The sequence below is a fragment of the Podarcis pityusensis genome (genome assembly GCF_964106645.2).
Source record: "Podarcis pityusensis genome assembly, chromosome: 8".
Lineage (NCBI taxonomy): Eukaryota > Metazoa > Chordata > Lepidosauria > Squamata > Lacertidae > Podarcis > Podarcis pityusensis.
The window spans coordinates 17,821,403-17,842,048 of NC_138033.1; the positions used below are offsets into that span (position 1 = coordinate 17,821,403).

The window sequence follows — 20,646 nt, forward strand, 5'->3', positions numbered from 1 at the left end:
ATCTCTGAGGGGGTGGAGCAGCCTCCCCGGAAATCGCGGAGCAACAGGACGTGTCAGGGCCCTGTTCCTACGAGGAAACTTTTGGTGATTTGCATCAGCCAAGAATGCTTGATAAGGCCGCTGGAAGGTTTTGCCCTTCTACAATGCCCACGGCACAGACAGCTGCCAAGCCTCTTGACGAGGCTGTTTTAAAGACCCTCTTCCTAGGAAGCTACCTAATACCAGGTCAGGCCATTGGGCCACCCAGGCTGGTTCTGTCCACCCTGACTGGCAGCAGCAGCAGCCCTCCAGGGTTTCACTCCAGATTCTTCTAACTGGAAATGTTGTGCATTGAACCTGGGAGCTTCTGCATGCAAAAAAAGAGACTCTATTCCAGGCTCAGAATCTGCACCTCGTATGCTGAGGCATTTGCAGGGGCCGGCATATCCTGGCAAGGCCTACTAGGGCTATCCTGCCTGCTGTGACATTCTGCATGCAAAGCAGGGAATGCAAAATCTGCAAATCATTTACTGGTCCACCAGGAGATCCTAGATCTACCTCCTGTCCTCTCCTCCCTTAGCAATGTAGCGAGTTAAAGCAGTGCTTGGCAGATTTAGAGGTGGGACATGTTCCCAGGGGTCCTTGCACCCATACCTTGCAGTGTGGGCTACTTTCACCACTCTAACGCACTGATTCACAAACATTAATAAGTCTGGGCTCACGGCTTGAATTGTGGAGTGACAGGTACGTGGAGGTGTTAATCAAATATTACACAACCCTGCTGCCTCCAGCCTTCTAAAAACAGCAGCCAAGACTGCTGCCTGCTCTCTGCAATCTGAGCACTAACTGAGGTGTACTGTTTTAATGCTAAGCAATGTTCACTTAAAAGATGTGCCTTGGGAAACAATCACAGTTCCTCCCAATAAAGTTGTTTCAGCTGGAAGAGGTTGATTTGGGGATCTAAACTGCATTGGATTCCTGGTGTTCAACACTGCCCACTCCCCAACTAATGCAGCAATTTTCCCTGATAGGCCACCTATGCCTTTGATAAGTGCAACAACAGGCAGAAAACCAGCAGATGCAGCTTTCTCCATCACTCCCAACGCCAGGCAGAAAGTGGCCGTACTCAACCAATGAGAGTCTATCTAGTGAAAATGGCTGAGAAGACTGAGCTGTGAACCAGGGAGCTCCAAATTCAAATCTTACCTTTGCTGAGATAATGAATAGCTGGGATGGGGAACTTGGTGGACTACAACTCCCATCAACCCCTGCTCATTGGCCACGCTAACTAAGGCTGATGGACACTGAAGCCCAATAATTGTTGTTAGGACAAAAGGTCAGAAGACCTACTAGCAAAAGAGAAAGGAGTATGTCAGGCAGCTGTGAACACCTGTGTGGCAGGCAGAAATCCAACAGATGCAGCAGTCTCCATCATTATTCAAAACAGCATACCTGTGGGGAAGTGGAGGAAGAGATGCAGCCCTCCAGGTGGAGTTGGGACACTAAACCTCCTCAAGCCAGCGTTGCCCACTGGCCAGGGGTGATGTCCTAGCTAGCAGGCCACAGGTTCCTCACCCCTGCGAGATACACAAACGCTGCTATGAAAGGCACGGTTGTCTCAAGCCAGAGGAGGACCCCTATTTGAGGGGGTGAGTTGTGAATTGAAACCGAGCGGCCCTGCCTCGTTTCCTACAAGGGAAGGGAAGGATCGAGGCGCCTCTCCGAGCTGGCAGGAGGCTGGAAGCTTCGGGTTGTCTGTTCCCTTGCAGAGGAAAGGCGAGGGGGCCAAGGCGGCCCTTCCCTTCCCCGCGGCAGCCAAACCTGTTCCTCCTCCTCCTCCTCCTCACCTGCCTTGGGTGTGGTCTGCGCTCAGGTCTGTTTAGTCAGGGAAAGGAGGGCCCCTCCCCGCCTCGGCTTTTTCCGGGTCGGGTTGGCTCGCCTGCATTTGGCCTTTCTGCAGACGGGGTGAGTAGAGGGGCCCTTTGGAAAGAAGAGGGGGGGTGGAGCAGGATCGGGACCCGGCCTCCTGGCGGAGGGGAAGGTTTGGTTGCCCACCGTGGGGCTCTCTTGCAACCTCCGGCTTGGGCGCGGCTGCCCCAGGCTTGCACTTTGCTCTCTTTTACCAAGGTAGAGAAAAAGAGCATCGTGCGCTCCTTGCGTGTGCGCGCGGCTGTTTCTGAGCAGAGCTGGCAAGCTGAAAGCTCTCCCCTGAAATTAGGGCCGCCTGGGAATTGTTCAGCGAAAAGAGCAGTTCATCTGACCAGGTCCTGGCAGCTCTGTAAGACCCGAATAAGCGTGTTCTTTGTATCTCTCTCTCTCTCTCTCTCTCTCTCTCTCTCTGCAAAAATAAAAAGCAAGCGGGGAGCGCTTCTCCGAGAACTGCTTTAACTCACGAAGCAAAACAAAAACATCAATCATGATGCGCATTAAAAGTATGGTAGCTTTCTGTGCTTCATCATAGTTTCCCTTTTCTAGAGACCAGCTGCTCCATGCTGGCCCTTATTTCAGATGGGCTTATACAAAAATAGTGTATTTAGGCCTACATGGGGTAAAACCCAGCATTGCCCTGGATTTTGGATGAGCACAATTCTGTCCCTTTATGGGAGGCTGAGGGAGGGACTGTTTCCAGTCTGTGCCACCCCTGGCCGCCTTGTGGGTAACGTGTTGCCTTTGTTGTGCAGACATTTTATTTTCTTTGCCTGATCCATTTGACAGAGATTGGCACTTGTGTGGCTGCTCCTTAGTTACGGTAGGAAAGGGGCATAATTTTGGAGCGGCCACTGTGAGCAAAGCTGGGATGTGTCCTTCCCATTGGAACTGATCGTGATCTGGAAGCAACAACTGGTGTGGTTTCAAATCACTTGTGTGGGATCCAGGCCTCTTTCTAGAGGAAAGCAGTTCCGTTTGGAAGCTGTTATAATAGTGGGGACAAAAAGAGGCAGAAGTAATGAGCAGCTTGAACTTCAGAGCTGAAGTGAAGGCCCCACTGGGCTGTCAGGGCAATGGCATGGAAGGGGGGTATCTCCATCTCTACATCTCAGTGGTGCAAATAGACCCCCTCTATGCCTCTTGTTGGCTGCCACTTAAAATGGCTGCATTCTGCTTGATTCTGGAAATGTTAGTCAGGCTGGACTCCTTGACTGCAATAGGTTGCTTGGGACATGTGCCTCCGTTCTCAGATGGTGGGCCATTGTGATGTGCTCCTCTTTGGAATGTGGCTACCTGTGTGTCAGGAAGCACCTATTGGTTAGTGTCTGTGACCTCACTGACAATGAGAAACCTGCTGGGGTCTTTAGACTCAGCTGGCAAAGACGGATTCAGAAAGGAGCTGGAATTGAAAGTCAAACTGTCCTTCTTCTCACATGGAATATGCATCTGCAGTTCAGATTTGAACCGGTTCTGAAACTGAATTATATACAGCTCCACAAAACAACTCCAGAACATTGTGAGTGACAAAAAAAATCACGTTTTCATAGAAACACAAGGGCTTTGCATTATAGATATGCAAGGGTACACACACACACACACACACACAGAGAGAGAGAGAGAGTCTGGCAGAGGATCTTCAGACTTTGCTTTGAGACTTTGGTCCCATTTACACAGTGCTTCTTCAGTGTGTTTTGTGAGTCCCCAATTCATGCAAGATTCCTGCACTGCACGTACACCAGTTGAATCTAATTCCTTTGTCACAATGCAAATAATTGCTTCACTGCTGCTGATAGCTGAAAGAGCAAGACTAGTCAGTTCCCCAGGAGCTGGGGGGTAGGTTTCAGGAACTAATGGTAGCAATTATATAGCTGCCACTCTAGGTGCAGCCATGGAGTCTTTAGACAGGCACTGTTTCTTGCAGGTAATGGCAGCAGTGTTTCTCATAGGGTAGCAGGGAGAAGACTTCTCAGTTTAGGTCTTGAAATAACCCTTCACTGGGCACGCTTGCAGCTTCTGCCTGGATATGTTAATTTAGCAAAGAAAATGTGCTTGCATGCCTATTCTTGAAATACTTGTGCATTCCATATGCAAAATGGAATTATGCAAAACCGTGAATTGCAAAATTAGGAAGGAACTTCCTTTTGACATTTTTTTAAATCTGCAAAACAGTCATTTAAATTACAGGAGAGGCTTAATCCCTAAACCACAGTAAGGCAACACTTTTATCAACCCTCCCCCCAAATGTCACAAGGTTGTGTGCAAGCTTTTGAGACTTGTGGGCTCAATGTTAAAACAAAACAAGGCTGGGGATGGAGGGGAAATAGGAATAGAGTGTGATAAGTTAAGGACTGCAACCCTCATTGGCTTCACCTGTTGGATTTGGTGATGGGAGTTGTAGTTCAGCAACATCTGGAGGGCCGCAGGATCCCCATCCCTGAATTGAGGCCTGCAGTTTGCAGCAATTTAAGCATCCCTGTTTTTATAGGTTTGACATTGTTGGTTTGTATTGCTTTCGTTTTGGCTGTCACTGCTTGCTGTGGTTCTTAGGAGAATGGATGCTTTTGGAAATAGGGTTTCTGGAATAAGGGGCAATCACTCATTTCTGTGGTCTGAAACAATGGATGGTCTCTTGAAATTGAAAGGTGCCTGCAGATTCACTGGTGTTGTTGAAGAGCTGTTCCTAATTCTGCTTATTATTTTTAAAGGGGTCATCTTTGGGATGACGAATTCTGCCAAGGTGGGGAATTGGGGTGTTTTCATGCACGTTGTTGACTCACATTTTGAAGACAGGGTTTGGGGTTTTCTGCTTCAGAGCTCTGTGTGTCTTGGGACATGCTTTTGGTCTTTCATTCAGTCCTGGTGCAACTTCATTTCAAATACAGTGGTACCTCAGGTTAAGTACTTAATTCTTTCCGGAGGTCCGTACTGAAACTGTTCTTAACCTGAAGCACCACTTTAGCTAATGGGGCCTCCTGCTGCGCTGCTGGAGGCCGATTTCTGTTCTCATCCTAAAGCAAAGTTCTTAACCTGAAGCACTATTTCTGGGTTAGCGGAGTCTGTAACCTGAAGCGTATGTAACCTGAAGTACCACTGTAAAGACTGTTGCACCTTCAGAGGCAATAAGAACTGCTTCTGTGGTTGATGCAACAGTTCTCTGTGTGCAGGTAGTTGTTATCTTGGCCCCTGTAAAGCAGAGACCTTTTTATATCCACAAGCTCTTAAAATCTCTTGTAAGCTTTAAGCAGTTTTGCACTCTGTTACTATTTTTTATGGTGTGTTTATTTACTTTTATTATTGGATTTTAAGTTACCCCTTCTTGCAAACTGCAAACTTTGTTGTAGGGCGGCCTATGTAAATACTATAAATGTAGCTCAGGGCCAGAACACATCCCTTGCATGAGAAAGGTCCCAGGTTCAATCCTTGGAATCTCCTTTTGCAGGTCTGCAAAAGACTTTTATGAACTCTGGAGCGCTATTGTCATTGTCGACCAGCCTTTCCTAAGCAGCTGCAACCTTGTGTTCTCTGGATGTTGTTGGACTACAGCTCCCATGAGCTCCAGCCAGCATGGCTTAATGGCCAGGGATGATGGGAGTTGTAGTCCAAAACGGGAGTTGGAGGGCACCAGGATGAGGAATGCTGGTTTTAAATTACCCAAAGCTCACCAATGCTCATTAATTTGTCTCATTCCTTTTAAAAGTATTCTACTGACCATTGCAATGTTCTGTAGCAGTGAATTCTGTTGCAGTACTAACAATGAACTTTTCTGCAAACCCCACACCTTTTAATACCGTGCTTCTGGTTGAATCCTGAGCCTTTAAAAAAATGTGCTTAAATTTGGGGCTAGAAGTCCCATAATGAGCCCTGGCTCTGAACGGAGCAGATTCCTTGAACTTGCCGAAACTTGTTTGCTTTTCATAATGCTGTCATAATGAGTTAGTAACTGGAGATTTCCAAGGAAGACATTGTTCTGTGACTTGCCAATCAGATTATTGCCTTGGCACCCAATGAATTTGGATGCAGGAGGTGCAGCTACATCCAGCATTCCTTGCAATATTGCTCTTCGTCCTGAGCCGTCCATTAATAAACTATTTGTTTCTGAGATTTGTTTCCTGCATCACATTTGTGACAGCTCTAATCTGTTTCCCACTGGCACAAGGTAAGTACCGAGTAGTTAGTGCTTATATGTTCTAAGGCAGGGGTAGTCAACCTAGTGCCCTCCAATTTCTGCTGGACTGAACTCCCATCAGTCCCAGCCAACATGGCCGGGGCTAATGGGACTTGTAGTTCAACAGTATCTGGAGGGCATTGTGCTGTTTCTGAATCTGTAGAATTTATGTGAAAGGCCATTACTTTATGTGAAAGGCCATTAACTATTATTTGTAGCCATTCCACAATAAGTACATAGCTCCTTCTGCTTCTCTGGTCTGGGTAAAGTGTTTTCCCAGTCCAGCTCCAACATTCTCCCCAGAGTTGCTTTTCAACTCAGTTTCTCAGGTTCCTGGGAGCTTTCCTGGGCCATATTGATGCATGGATCTCTGCAGGTGCACTTATCTTCAACATTTGACCCTTCCTCAGTGAAGCTACTCTTCAGGAGGCACCAGCTGGGGGACCCCCAAGGGAGGTCCCTGAGGAAGGAGGCTCAGAGCCCAGGGATTGGTGGTAGGACACTGTGGAGAGGTCAGAGGGGGACGATGGGGAGGAGGTGCTGGATACTGAAGGGACAACAAGTTTTAGCGAGCAGGAGGAACCTGTGACAGGAAGCAGGCTGAAGCAGATGAGAATCCCTGGAGTCTCCATCTCCTGCTGTGATAAGCTCCTCCACCCACTGGTCTCCAAGAAATAATAAGCAGGATAATGAGGAGACTGGAAGAGAGAACAGAGGTGCGCAGACGCAGTTTGAGACTGCTTGGGAAATTCCTCCAGGAGCCTTGGAAGGGACGGAAGGCAGGGACCTTCAAACTGCTTTATAGAGGCAAGACCTACTGGGATGTGCTGCCAAGTTCTGTGCCATTTCCTTGAATCAAGAGTTAACTTCACTGCCAACAGAGAACCTTGTGCCTTTCGTGCTGACCTGCATCTGACTCCAGCCCTGACCCTGCTGGGAGTAGTTTGTGCGTCTTGATAGAGTAGATTCAGGGTCTCCAGCTGTTTTTGGACTACAGTTCCCATCATCCCTGACCGCTAGTCCTGGTAGCTAGAGATGATAGGAGTTATAGTCCAAAATTAGTTGGAGACCCAAGTTTGGGAAACTCTGGAGTAGAGTATGGGTGGGTGGGGGGAGCAGCAGGACAGAGGTCTTCCAGACCTGTTCCGCTCTTGCTCTCCCCAGCCCATGTTCCTTTGGACCACCCCCCTCACTGTCATTGCTCTGCACCTTCCTCAGACTCTTCTTTGGCTGCAGTTATGCCCCTTACAGCAGAGGCAGGTCTAGCGGAGTGCAACCGGTTTGGTCGCACCAGGCACAGGAATTCTAGGTTGCTGGTGGCGCTGTGGGTTAATCCACAGAGCCTAGGACTTGCCGATCAGAAGGTCGGCGGTTCGAATCCCCACGACGGGGTGAGCTCCCGCTGCTCAGTCCCTGCTCCTCCCAACCTAACAGTTCGAAAGCATGTCGAAGTGCAAGTAGATAAATAGGTACCGCTCCGGCGGGAAGGTAAATGGCATTTCCATGCGCTTCTCTGGTTCGCCAGAAGTGGCTTAGTCATGCTGGCCACATGACCTGGAAGCTGTATGCCGGCTCCCTTGGCCAATAAAGTGAGATGAGCGCTGCAACCCCAGAGTCGTTCACGACTGGATCTAATGGTCAGGGGTACCTTTGCCTTTACAACTATGATGCCCAATGGAAGTCAAGAGATGGAGGGGCTGCTGGATTTTGACGTTGCACAGGGCTCCACTGAAATTTGAGACGCCAAGGTCTGCCACAGCTTACACGGAAACACTTTTCTCATTCCTGTTATTTATAAATGCTAGTTTAGATATTTGTGCTTGGTGACACTTTTCTGCTGCCATCCATTCCCTTAGAATGTTTTAAAGACTCCTCATAGCCTAGATGTGAGATTGAAATCAACACTGGAGACAGAATGACTAAGGTGGTTTATTAGGGGGATGTTATGTACATAAGGGGACACTGGTTTTTATTTTGGGGGTCTTAAACGTGCTTGGCGACAGTTTCCAAAGGGCTCAAGAGATGTTGCTCACCCAGCTTCCAAGTGGCTTTTTGCCTTCGGTTCCCTAAACATTCAATCCAGTCAAAGTCACTCACAACCCTATTCTGCTACTGGGGATTAGGGCTGGGCAATATATCAATATATTGTCCAAAACCGGTTTGAAGTTCACATTGTGATATTTGTTTCGGAATTTTTGACCTGGCAATATATCACTATTCATGGGGGTTTATGTGTGCTATGCAAAAATCATGATGTGGGAAAAGCCATGAAGCCAGCCAATGTCTCTGCATAGCTCCATCCTTATTTCGGTATCATGATATAGTCGTACCTCGGAAGTTGAACAAAATCCGTTCGAGAAGTCTGTTTGACTTCCAAAATGTTCGAAAACAAAAGTGCGGCTTCTGATTGGCTGCAGAAAACTCCTGCAGTCAATCAAAGGCTGCAAAAGGCCCTTTGGATGTTTGGTTCCCAAAAGAATGTTTGAAAACCGGAACGCTCACTTCCGGTTTTTGATCGTTTGGGAGCCATAACGTTCGACTTGTAAGGTGTTCGGGAGCTGAAGTATGACTGTATTGCGATGTTTAGCTGATGATATATCATGATGTTGAAAACCAGATATTGCCCAGCCCTACTGGGGACAATCTTCCTCTGACCCCAAAGCCCTTCCTATTGTACTTCTGCCTACATGGACACAGTTTAGCTGTTTCTTAAAGCCCAGTTGCGTAATCTTCTGGTCAGACCTTTTCTCAAAGCTGCCTCTCAGCCTAACACAGCCACCAGCTTCCCTTCTTCTGTTCTTCACCAGCAACAGGTTAATATAAAGGCCTCAGCTATCCACTTGTCCCTCAGCTTTCCCACCCCTCATCAGCTTTAGCAGTTGGTGTTCTTTTTCCCAACTGACAGTTAACTTGCCCGTTCTTCACTGACTAGAACCTCCAGCCAATCACAGCCTGTTATTTCCCAGACCAACCAGAATGAGTTTACCTGATCCAGGTGACTCACTGTCTCTCTCCCTCCTCATAGAAGCTGTCCCCAGACAGGTACTACTAACAGTAACATAGCAGCCCAAGGCCTCAAACGTTTGGTACTTGCACTCTGACATCAACAAGTAGAGGCAGCACCTTTTTGGCTTCTGCAAAACGCTGGATTTGGGCTTTGCTGAAAGTGTTTGCTATGAAGAGGCTGGAACTAATTTTATTAGTGCTCTGTCTCGGCATCACGCAGTTGACTTCAGTTCACGATTTCCAAAAGAATTTGTAAATATTTCTCAGTAAAGTGCCATCCCTTATGTATTTGCTTTACTCTGCTCTCCCTGCCACACGCTGTGAGTGACAGCATAAATGCCACTAAGGACTAGCAACCATCTGATTAAATGATTCTAATCCTGTAACCATCACCCTGTTCTCCCAACTTACACCCGCTTTTCACAGTTCTGTCTCTTTAAGACAATATCCTTCTTCCTGTCCCTAAGCTTCTGGTGCTGTAGCTTGCTTGACTGCCCTGTTGATCCATAAACATCGGAGTAACTTGTAACTGGAAAACACTTTATATTTACTTATCTCTATCTCTAGCATCAGGTTTTTTGGCCCCTCTGGGCACCCTGGAGGGCTAAAGCAATGCTAAGAATGAATGTTCGGTTTGGAATGTTCTGTCCTAATTTTGTTTTCTGATTGGCTTGGGTAACCCTGTAGAGTTCTGAATGCCACTCAAGTACAGACCGGTTTTGCTTGTTGCGCTTCACTCTCTTTCAGTTTTGTCTTGAACACGTTGTGTTGTTTTTTTAAGTAGAGATGGTTTTTAGAAGACATCTGAAGGCAGCCCTGTTTAGGGAAGCTTTTAATGTTTGACAAATTACTGTATTTAATATTTTGTTGGAAGCCGCCCAGAGTGGCTGGAGAGGCCCAGCCAGATGCACGGGGTATAAATAATAAATTATTATTATTATTTGGTGTAAAATACACTGTCCCCCCCCCCATCTCTTTTCGACTGGTTGGCAGCTGCTCTCTAGAGTCTTGTGCAAGAAGATTTCCCCATCACCTACTGCCTGGTCTTGAATGCAAACCATACACTGTATCACTGAGCTAAATAAGGTTGTGTTGCTGGCCAACCCAGCAATGGAATCTGCTAAGAATTTGGGAGTGGGCACATTATCACAGAGGATAGGGCTGTTCCATCTTCACTGTCAGGGGCATAGCAAGGATTTTGGTTGGTGGGGCAAAAAGTTTGTTGAGCTTTTTTTTTGGGGGGGGAGATTGCCCCCTAAAGCTTCCGCTGGTGTGGAGCAGAGCCTCGGTTAATTGAGTACTTTACATGCTTTTCAATTTTTTTGTAGATGGGGGGGATCGCCCCCCACCCCGCCCCCTCGGCTACACCCATGGTCAGTTGGGTTCAAGTCCAGCTTTCAAGCTTTTCTTGGCATCAGTTTTGCCATTGTTTAGGGGAGTTTTTAATGTTTGATGTTGTATCGTGTTTTTAATATTCTGTTGGGAGCTGCCCAGAGTGGCTGGGGAAACCCAGCCAGATGGGCGGGGTATTAATAATAATAATAATAATAATAAATAAAAAATGTGAGAACAAGATGCTGAACTAGATGGGCCTTTGGCCTTCTTAGATTCTTAAAGGTAGGGAGAGGGCTGAGAGATGTTCGCAGGGACTTCCGGGGTGGCGCCACCGGCACCGGCGGACTCCCTCTGAACTGGAGGGACTAGCTCCGCGGAAAACGGGTCTTCTCCGCTACGGCGAAGCGGGGACCCACTTAAAAATCACAGGCGGATGAAGCCTGTGACCATGGGACTCGGCGGGCACCTTTAGCGCCCCCCCAACCCGCTAAGGAACCCACTAACGGGCTCCGAAGTGAAGAGGGGGAAGTGGCGCGGTGCTGTGAGTCAACTGCTATTTCCGTGGAGCGAAGCCGCATAGCTGTTGCCGGAGAGCGCTGCCTTTTTCCTGGGACAATTTGGACTTTAAAATAAGCACCCGTGAGTACTTAGACTTTGAACAGTTGGACATCAAATAAGGACTTGCGAGTAGGAAAGAATCGGACTTTAAAAATTTATTTGAATTTGGTACGGAACGGGAAGGTCTAAACAGGAAGTCATTCTTCCATTCTTTTGTAACCAGAATAAAGCAAAGGCAATTTAAACTAGAGCTCAGAAAATCACTTTTAAAAGATTGGATTTCACCATTTAAAATTGTGGAACCCCCCTTCGACAGCAGGGATCTTTTTGGACTGTTTAAAGTGACTTTAAAGTGAAGTAACTTTCCTCCCTCCTGATCCTGGAGCGGGCTGTCAGGACTGACGTGTGAAGTTCATTAACCAAAGACAAGTGTTTTTGACAGATGGCTAAAAGAAGAGAAACCTAGTGATTCCACTGTTCCCTTTTGCATTTTAAAGGATTATATATGGACAAAGTATCTTAAAAAAGGAAACTTTGTTGCAAGAATAAATAGAAGTTTTCCCCCTAGGGGGAGTCTGTGAAATTGTAACTGTGAAACTGTAACTAACTCCAGGGAGTCGACAGCTGTTACAGATTACAACCGTGGGAACAAGTATCTGACCTTGTAGGACAATGTATTCAGAAGCCTTGTTGTATGCTCTCTATAAAACAAACGATCTACTGGAACAATTACACGAGAAGGTGAATTGGATGGCGACTTCGACTAGAAATTTTGAACAGGCAGTGGGAAACTTTGAACAGACAGTGGGAAAATATGTGAAGCCCACTCAGGATTTAAATCAGGAGTGTGTCTTGACAGAACAGGAGTTTTTGACATTAAATCAGGAGTGTGTTTTGACAGAACAGGCACAACAGGAATATGATTTTTTGGATTTGACAAATGAACTTGGAAAAAGCCATATCTGGAAAGGAAAAGTTTGGCTTGGTTTGGAAATGGGGGGCTGGATTGACCCCCCTATGCTGGGATGTTTGGACTTTTCAAATATGGCAACGGGCCGTGAGATGTTTGGGACTGTGGGGGCTCTCAATTTTGGAGGGCCTTTGAAACATGCCCTTAAATACTACATGGAATTCATTGTTGAACATGGAAAAGGGGCTGATCTGTTGAGAAGGGTTAAAAACATTGTCAAGCTGGAGTTACCACGAGCAGGAGACAAGGGAAAATACAGTTACAAATATGAAGAAGAGCCGCGGAAGGGTCATGGAAGAGACTTGAGGGCCTCATAAGGTTGCCAGGTTAATGGGCTAGATTGACGGGAATAAGGACTGACAAAACCTGGAACCAGGAGGAAGGGACGCTGGATGAAGATTGGATTTGTTTATACCTCTTTTTTCTACCATTAGAACTGTTTTATAAAATTGATGAATGATAGAAAAATGTTGGAATGAAATTACTTGGCTTTAGCAAAGATGTTTAAAGAATTATGAAATAATATTATGATTATGAGAAGTTGGTAAGGATAAGATTTAAGTTTTAAGTGTTAAGGTTTATTTTATTATAGGAAGATAAGGTGAAGGATTTGCTGGGATAATTAATAACTAGGATACAAAGAAAGGGAGGAGGAGGAGGTCTAAGAAAGAAGGTAATGACAGCTAAGGATTTGAAAATAATGAATTTGTTTTTAAATGTTTTTAAAGTTTTGTGATTTTTGCATTCTTCTTTTTTTCTTTTTTTCTGTTATTTTTTCTCATTTGGAATTTTTTCTTATATGGTGGGAAGGGGTTGGTTTTTTTTTCCTTTTTTTCTATTTTGTCAATTATTTTTATTTTTTGTACTTTTTTCTGCTTCTATTTTTTTTTTCTCCTTTGTAACATTTTGAAAAACTCAATAAATATCTTAAAAAAAAAAAAGAGAGAGAGAGAGAGATGTTCGCAGGGAAGCTTAATCCATTTGCCGCCTCAGCCTCTGGGAGAAGTGGTGCATGAATGGAACAAATGTTCTTGTGAATGGCATATATATATATACAGTTCCATTCTGGTCCCAGGGTATGGCCTCAAGACATGTGAGGCCACCACTCTTGCCGAAGCTAAGCAGGTCTGGGTTGGGTCTGTTCCTGGATGGGAGACTGCTTGAGAAGGAAGTACGTGTACACTGCCTTGGTTTGGGGGGAGAAGGCATGGTGTGAGGAGGCAGGGTATAAATACTGGAAAAACTAGAAAACTAAATGAATTCTCTCCATCTTTTTTCCTCACAAAGCTCTGCTTATCCCTACACACCAATATGAAACCCACCACCATGGAGATCCTGCTGCTTCTCTTGGCTGGTAAAGTTCTCAGAATTGTCCTCTCATCTTCTGCTCCCTTCCCTTCCCCAGCCCCGTGAAGCTGGCACTGAAGCCGGTGCCTGTATCTTAATGCTATTCAGGGCCAATGAGAGCTGTGGGTGGGATGCCCTTCCGCAACCTGACCATGTTAGGCTTCTGCACTGCAACGGGCAGCTGTGAGTAGGGAACTGAAAGCTGGGGAGCTGTAGTTATGCTATCAAATTACAATAACTCTTTTCATTTTCTTCCGTAGCGTTCCCTGTCCTGGGGGCCAATGATCCTACTGGTGAGTAGCTGTTGGTACCCCATGTTTGTTTTTGGTTATTTTGTATATATTGCTATAGATGTGGCAAAGGGGCTCCTTAACAAGGATGGAGAACCTGTAGTCTTTCAAATGTTGGACTTCCAACACCAGTTGGCATGGCCAATGTTCAGAATGGCTCAGGACCACAATACCTCGAGGACCATTTCTCTCCATATGAACCAACCCAGACCCTGAGATCATTGTGTTCAAAGAACAGTCAGCAACACACCTGGGTTCTTAGAAGAGGGCTGTTTTGAGGTGTGAATCCTTAGGACAGGATGTTCTAACGTCTTTCTTCCTCTCTCTTCAGATCCAAACAGCCCCTTTTATTACGGTAAGTTTGAGTCATTCTTGGCAGCACCGTATAATCCATCCTGAATCTTCTGGCCAAGAGCAATTGTACATAAACAGATGGTGTACTTGTTTACAATAGGAAGGACTTGCCATGTTTCATCTGTCTTGTGTGCAAGAGTGCTAATCGTACAATGGAACACATCCACCCCAGCTCCTTGAAACCCTTAGTCTTATTCTGTATTTATCCCCTGCAACTCCTGATCACAACTACAAGTACTTTTAAATGTTTCTCACTGAGTAGTTCCTTAAGACGACTCTTCCATAACTCCCTGCCTAATAAAAATCACCAGAACATCCCTGATTGGTGGCTATTGAGTGGGTGGGAAAGAGGTTTATAGATTAGTAGGAGAGAATGGAGTGAAGATGCAAGTATCCTAGACAAGACCAAACTTCTCCTCTTTCCTCCTGCAGACTGGTACTCGCTGCGTGTTGGCGGTTTGATCGTTGCTGGTGTACTCTGTTTTCTGGGAATTGTTATCCTGCTGAGTAAGTGAATGCAGAAATTTGTGGGGTGGGAGGGAGGAAGAGTTGGTTTAGAGGCTATTGGCAATGCTTATACAGTTTGGCTTCGCTCTCCCTTAGGTGCTAAATCTGTGTCTGGGCTACACCACTGCAGTGCAGAGATGTGTGAGCACCACCAATTATCCTTCCATGCAGAAAACTGGCACATTCTATAGAAAGCTAGGCTTAGAACATTTCTGTCATAAGAGGTCTGTTCTGTGTGGAGGAGCATGCAATCCTAGGTGCCTTCACCCTGCAGGATTTTATTCATTTGCAAAAAAAAATTACACTGCCCTTCATGCAGATCTCAAGGCAGATCACAACAGCAATGAATTATTATTTAGTTATTATTCATTGAATGCATACCCCAGCCTTCCTCCAAAAGGAGTCCTGGGTGGCAGCATGAAGCGCTTTAGCCGCAGACACCCGATTGATTGATTGATTGATTGATTGATTTATGTATGTTCATTCACGTATATTTTCAGTGCTGCTGTTCAGACAGAATGGTTTCCACTGTGAGTCTGCACCCATAGTAACAGCAACAGTAAAATCATTTTAGAAAATGAAATAGGTATGCTGCTTCAATTTGGGCTCAGCTTTAGAGAGAACCTTATTGCTCACTGTCCAAGGACCCCTGCCGTCATAACACGATTTTTTTTGACAGATAATGAGTCATGCCCAACTAAGTTAAAATCTGAGTAGACCCATTGAAATGAATGTACCCAAGTTAACCGTGTCCTTTAATTTCAGTGTGTCAGCTGTGAGCATGACTAACAATGGATACAACTCAATACGTCTATTATTTTTGTATTTACTTACTGAGAATGGCTTGGGTCCAATATTCTCTGCCTGCTATCACAAGGGCGAGTTCCAACATTGAGCAACAGAGGAATCCAGTGCCATGGATTGCGCAATCTATAATGCAATGACGTTACCAGCAACCTGCTGTTGCATTTTCTTGTGCAGCATACCGTATTTTTTGCTCTATAGGACTCACTTTTTCCCCTTCAAAAATTAAGGGGAAATGTGTGTGCGTCCTATGGAGCGAATGCAGGCTCCTTGGCTTCAGCGATAGCAACGCGAAGCCTCCGGAACGCAAAGGGAGCGCTCCCTCCGTGTTGCTTTCGCTAAAGCCTGAAGGGGCTCCGTTTCTCCTGCCGCTTTGCTGAAGGGGCGCTGAGCAGAGAGGGGGAGATTTTTTTTTTCTTGTTCTCCCCCTCTAAAACAAGGTGCGTCTTATGGTCGGGTGCATCCTATAGAGTGAAAAGTACGGTAGTTGCTCTGGCATAAAGCATTTCTGTAGTGGAACAAGTACTGTGTACCTTTTAAGTGACTTTAACTGAGCACTACATTGGATGCAACCCATCATCCTCTGGCAGAGTGATTTTTGCTCTTCAAACAGAGCAGCAAATGGATAGTTACTTAATTTATTATTGTCGTATTTTTTACTACCAGGAGAAGCAGTTGTGGAATAACTTGATCAGCCTTGCCTACTGGCAACCTTAACTTGGAAAGGAGGGGGCACTGTTTTGGGAAGGGGAACACAACATGTCCCATTTTGAGCCAGCTCCATCACACAGAGATACCATATATCAGATCAACCGTTGGCCTCTGTAGCCTATGGCAGCTTTCTATAACTGGGAGCCCTGGTCTACAACTCCCCCCTGCCCCATACTGGCTGTGGCTGATGGAAGTTGTAGTCGAAAACATCCAAAAGGCAGCCAATTGGGGAAGGCTAGCCTAGAGTCTCTGTGGCTGCAGCTCTCCAAATATCTCAGGCCGTGGTCTTCCCTGCCCACCCCTGCTCCCTGAGATGCCAGAGGGCCAAGGCAGGTCTCACTTCCCCGTGCAAACCTTATGCAAGACACCTGCATTTTGTCAGCCGCTGCTGATGGCTAATTTGCCAAATCCTTATGCTGTTTTTCATTCTCTCTTCCCAGGTGGAAAGTGCAAATGCAAACCTAAGAGGAAAAACAGGTATGATGAAATCGCTCCCATAGGTCGTAGGGTAGCAGGAGGGAGATGGCAGGCACTGTGGGTGGCAAATTAATAGGTGGCAAATTTGAAGGGGTGTGATTCTGGAGACAGTAAAGTCCTATTCCCGCGATCTTAAAACTGGAAGGAGGAATGTTGATGATGGTCTGTGGCTTCAACCTTATTAACTTGTCCTCTTCCTTTGTAGTGTCCACACCATGCAAAAGCTCCCGCGTGCAGGTAATTGCTCCTTTGGGGATGGAGAAGTGATGGGGGTGGGTCTGCTGAAAATGCCTTATTCACCCCGCTGGGGACAGCAAGGATTAGCATTTCTTGAAGTGGATCGTGGGTGGAATGTGAAGCTGCTGCTACTTCAGCCTGGAAGCCTGAGTGGCTTCCATCGCATGCACCAGGCCAATGGAGGACAGGGGTCCCAAATGAAATTTCTAAGCGGGAATAGATTTTGCAGCAGAAAAGAGAACCATGCAAATGCTTGCAGCATCTGGGCATGAAATACCACATAGCCATTACCTCCAGAACTGTCATGCAAAGAATCCCAATCCTGTGTTGCCGGTTATATAAAAGTGTTGTGTCCTGCCCCTCATTGGAATCCACCCTGTGAGAAGGGTATTGTGAGGGAGACGATGGGAGAGCTGAGGGGTGCATTTAACTATTTTGCCCTCTGGTGGCAGCTGCAGAGTGCTTGGCTGCAGCACTGCCTGAGCAGGAGGCTTTTTTTGGCTTGCTAAAGATGCCATCAGATCTTTGCCCTGAAGCAAAACCCGAGGTACATTTGCAACGGCTGTGGAAATAATTACCCGTCCATCGCCATACGGTTCCAAAGCGGGTCACAACAATGTAGAATACTACAGTGGTACCTTGGTTCTCAAACTTAATCCGTTCCGGAAGTCCGTTCCAAAACCAAAGCGTTCCAAAACCAAGGCACACTTTCCCATAGAAAGTAATGCAAAATTGAATAATTTGTTCCAGACTTAAAAACAACCCCTAAAACAGCAATTTAACATGATTTTTACTATCTAATGAGACCACTGATCCATAAAATGAAAGCAATAAACAATGTACTGTAGTCACACAATCATTCAATCAATCCGTTGCTAAACTGGGTTCCAGAGAGTCACAAAAAAACATGAGCCGTGAAACAAAAATGCAAAATAAATAGCAAAAACAGACAGACCTCAGCGTAACACTCAAAACGGAAGTGTGGCACTCAAATCGGAAGTGTAATACTCAAAATGGGGCATGTTCGGCCGAAGAAAGTTCACAAACCGGAACACTTAGTTCTCCCTCTGTCTATCTCTCCTCTAGGAGAAACCAGTGAATGCTGAGTGAAGATAATGACTGCTCCCACTAACATACCAGCAATACCTGACTCCTCTCTCAATTGATGTAACACACTGGATTTTTCAGTGGTTTTTTTTTGGGCTCTCACACCTGTATTAGGTTTTGTTTTGTTGGTTTTTTTTAAAAAAGAGACACATAATAAAATTCTGGTGTTTTTCCTGAAATGGATGATTCTGGTTTAAGGCAGCAGTGAGGGTCCTCTCTCTCTCTCTCTCTCTCTCTCTCTCTCTCTCTCTCTCTCTCTCTCTCTCTCGGGACAATTTCCAGGCCACCTGCTCCCCCAAGGCCACCCCCCGGCCTTTCCTCACATCCACCTTGTGTGCTTTTGCCTGGCTGGAATATGTCCTTGAACTTGAACAATGCCTCTTGCCAGCCTGGAGGGAGGACAAAAAGAAGTGTATGAAACAAGTCTACTGTAGAAAAAATTGTGTCCATGTTTATCCTTGCATGTTTATCCTTGCATGTTTCCTTATCCATGTTTATTTTTTGCACTTGGGCAAAAAAAATGAGAGGCACAAATACAAGATGGGTGACACCTGGCTTGAGAGCAGTACATGTGAAAAGGATCTAGGAGTCTTGGTTGACCACAAACTTGACATGAGCCAACAGTGTGACGCGGCAGCTAAAAAAGCCAATGCAATTCTGGGCTGCATCAATAGGAGTATAGCATCTAGATCAAGGGAAGTAATAGTGCCACTGTATTCTGCTCGGGTCAGACCTCACCTGGAGTACTGTGTCCAGTTCTGGGCACCACAGATCAAGAAGGACACTGACCAACTGGAACGTGTCCAGAGGAGGGCAACCAAAATGGTCAAAGGCCTGGAAATGATGCCTTATGAGGAACGGCTAAGGGAGCTGGGCATGTTTAGCCTGGAGAAGAGGAGGTTAAGGGGTGATATGATAGCCATGTTCAAATATATAAAAGGATGTCACATAGAGGAGGGAGAAAGGTTGTTTTCTGCTGCTCCAGAGAAGCGGACATGGAGCAATGGATCCAAACTACAAGAAAGAAAATTCCACCTAAACATTAGGAAGAATTTCCTGACAGTAAGAGCTGTTCGACAGTGGAATTTGCTGCCAAGGAGTGTGGTGGAGTCTCCTTTGGAGGTCTTTAAGCAGAGGCTTGACAACCATATGTCAGGAGTGCTCTGATGGTGTTTCCTGCTTGGCAGGGGGTTGGACTCGATGGCCCTTGTGGTCTCTTCCAACTCTATGATTCTATGATTCTATCCTTGGTCCCATGTGACATGTGATCCTTGGAAGGCTGCCCAAATGGGGATATGGTGGCCCTCAGGTTGAATTAAGGCCCAGTCACAAGGCGGCATGTCCAGAGACCAGAAGCACACCACTGAAGTTTAGCTGTTGTCATTACACCATGAGAGAGGGGGAAGCCCAGTCTTCAAAAGTTGGTGCCTTTGCTGTAGAAATTCCCACCAATTTAGTCAGCGTGTGAGGATGTTGCATGTAGGACATGAGACTGGAGGGAGGGAGGCTTGTGTTTTGCAGGAAGCATGGGCCATTTCCAAGAGAGTGCTATCCCATGTTCTAAGACAGGAATGGGGAACCTATGGGCCTTCAGCTGTTGTTGGGACTCACAACTCCTGTACAGATTCAGACCATTGGTTCAGCTAGGCTGGCAGTGTCTATGCTCAGTTAGCGGCTGTCCAGGGTTTCAGACACAGTCTTTCTCCCACAGTCCTACCTAGAGATGACAGCGATTGAACCTGTGACCTTCAACATGCAAAGCAGATGCTCAGCCACAGCCCTTCCCTAAGTTGGAAGGATCACATCTGTAGGGCCTCACCCTGTTTTAGTGTCTTCCACGGAGCCTGGAAGCTGAAAGCATTTCTGGGTTACACAATTCACAATTTTGCAGATTTGTAGTTCATCACCCAAGGCACTGTGTCTCTTAGTGGCAGCCCAATGGCACCTCTGGAATTTACTTCCTTGCGATCTCCACTAGACTTGCTGTCTGTGGACACTTTTGTTTCTTAATTGCAAGGCATTTCTTGAACAATTTTCTGCTGGCTGAATGTTTACAGCTGATGTGCTTCCAAATGTTGCTTACTGCAATGTACTCTGGCTTAATTGCTTTGAGCTGTAAGCCGCTTTGGGAGGGTTTTGTCCTAAAAGGCAAGATATAGCTATCCAGAAATGAAGTGAATAATAATAAAGCATGTTGTACAGAGCAAACTCTCCTTTATATTGCTGCCTGTATGCATGCGAGGCTACGAGAAAGATCCCAGTAGAAGGAAAAGCAATGCTAACATCACAGGATCCAGACTTCATATTTTTGTATAGTAGATCTCTGCTGCTTTCTCTTCATTTGACAATTTATAGATGTGTCTCTGCGGTTCTTAAATCCTTGAATACGAAGGCTTGGGAAGCAGGTGTATTCCTGCAAAACATTAAAACCAGAGGCACTAGGAAGATGGCCACAAATGGATCTTGCACAAGTAAAAGAAGCGGTGCTGTCAGCAAGTTTGGCATGCCTTGTGGATGGATTCTCTGTCCAGTTTGGTCAAGGCGTGTGTGATGAAACTGCAGATTTGTGAAGCTGGGAATTACGTAACCGAGATTGCAATTTTTATCTTTATCTTTATCCACCTTGAGGTATCAACTGCTCCGTGAACTTTAATCACGATAATAAACGCAAATGTCTGCTGGAAATGTCTTCCTGTTTCAGAATTGGTTTTAGCTTTGTACATCCTCCAGCCAACGTGGCGACTTCTGGATGTTGCTGAACTGCAACTCCCATCAGCCCCAGGGAGCCTATCCATAGCCAGGAATTACGTGAGTCGTAGTCCGCAGCATGGGGAGGGCCAAAGGTTTCTCATGCCTGCTGTATCCATTTA

The 20,646-nt window shown here is 46.0% G+C and overlaps 1 protein-coding gene across 4 annotated transcripts; it reads left to right on the forward strand.

Annotated features, from left to right (window-relative positions):
* The first annotated feature begins 1,357 nt into the window (after nt 1–1,357).
* LOC308484505 (FXYD domain-containing ion transport regulator 3-like) lies at nt 1,358–17,955 on the forward strand. Of its 4 annotated transcripts, none has more exons than XM_081019525.1 (8): nt 1,358–1,467; nt 13,230–13,296; nt 13,550–13,582; nt 13,911–13,934; nt 14,366–14,440; nt 16,396–16,432; nt 16,638–16,669; nt 17,756–17,955. In XM_081019525.1, the coding sequence occupies exons 1-8, from the start codon at nt 1,396–1,398 to the stop codon at nt 17,773–17,775; spliced, it is 360 nt and encodes a 119-aa protein (XP_080875651.1). In that variant the 5' UTR covers nt 1,358–1,395; the 3' UTR covers nt 17,776–17,955. The 4 variants fall into 4 exon arrangements, with proteins under 4 accessions (XP_080875651.1, XP_080875653.1, XP_080875654.1 ...); XM_081019527.1 differs by lacking the exon at nt 1,358–1,467 and adding an exon at nt 1,890–1,944; XM_081019528.1 differs by lacking the exon at nt 1,358–1,467 and adding an exon at nt 3,268–3,424.
* The last annotated feature ends 2,691 nt before the right edge of the window (nt 17,956–20,646 follow it).

Coding starts and splice junctions, on each gene's coding strand:
- LOC308484505 (XM_081019525.1), top strand. CDS start 1,396: ATGCAGCAGTCTCCATCATTATTCAAAACAGCATACCTGTGGGGAAGT. Junction 13,297..13,549: donor CCTGCTGCTTCTCTTGGCTG/GTAAAGTTCTCA, acceptor TTTCTTCCGTAG/CGTTCCCTGTCCTGGGGGCC. Junction 16,433..16,637: donor AAACCTAAGAGGAAAAACAG/GTATGATGAAAT, acceptor CTTCCTTTGTAG/TGTCCACACCATGCAAAAGC.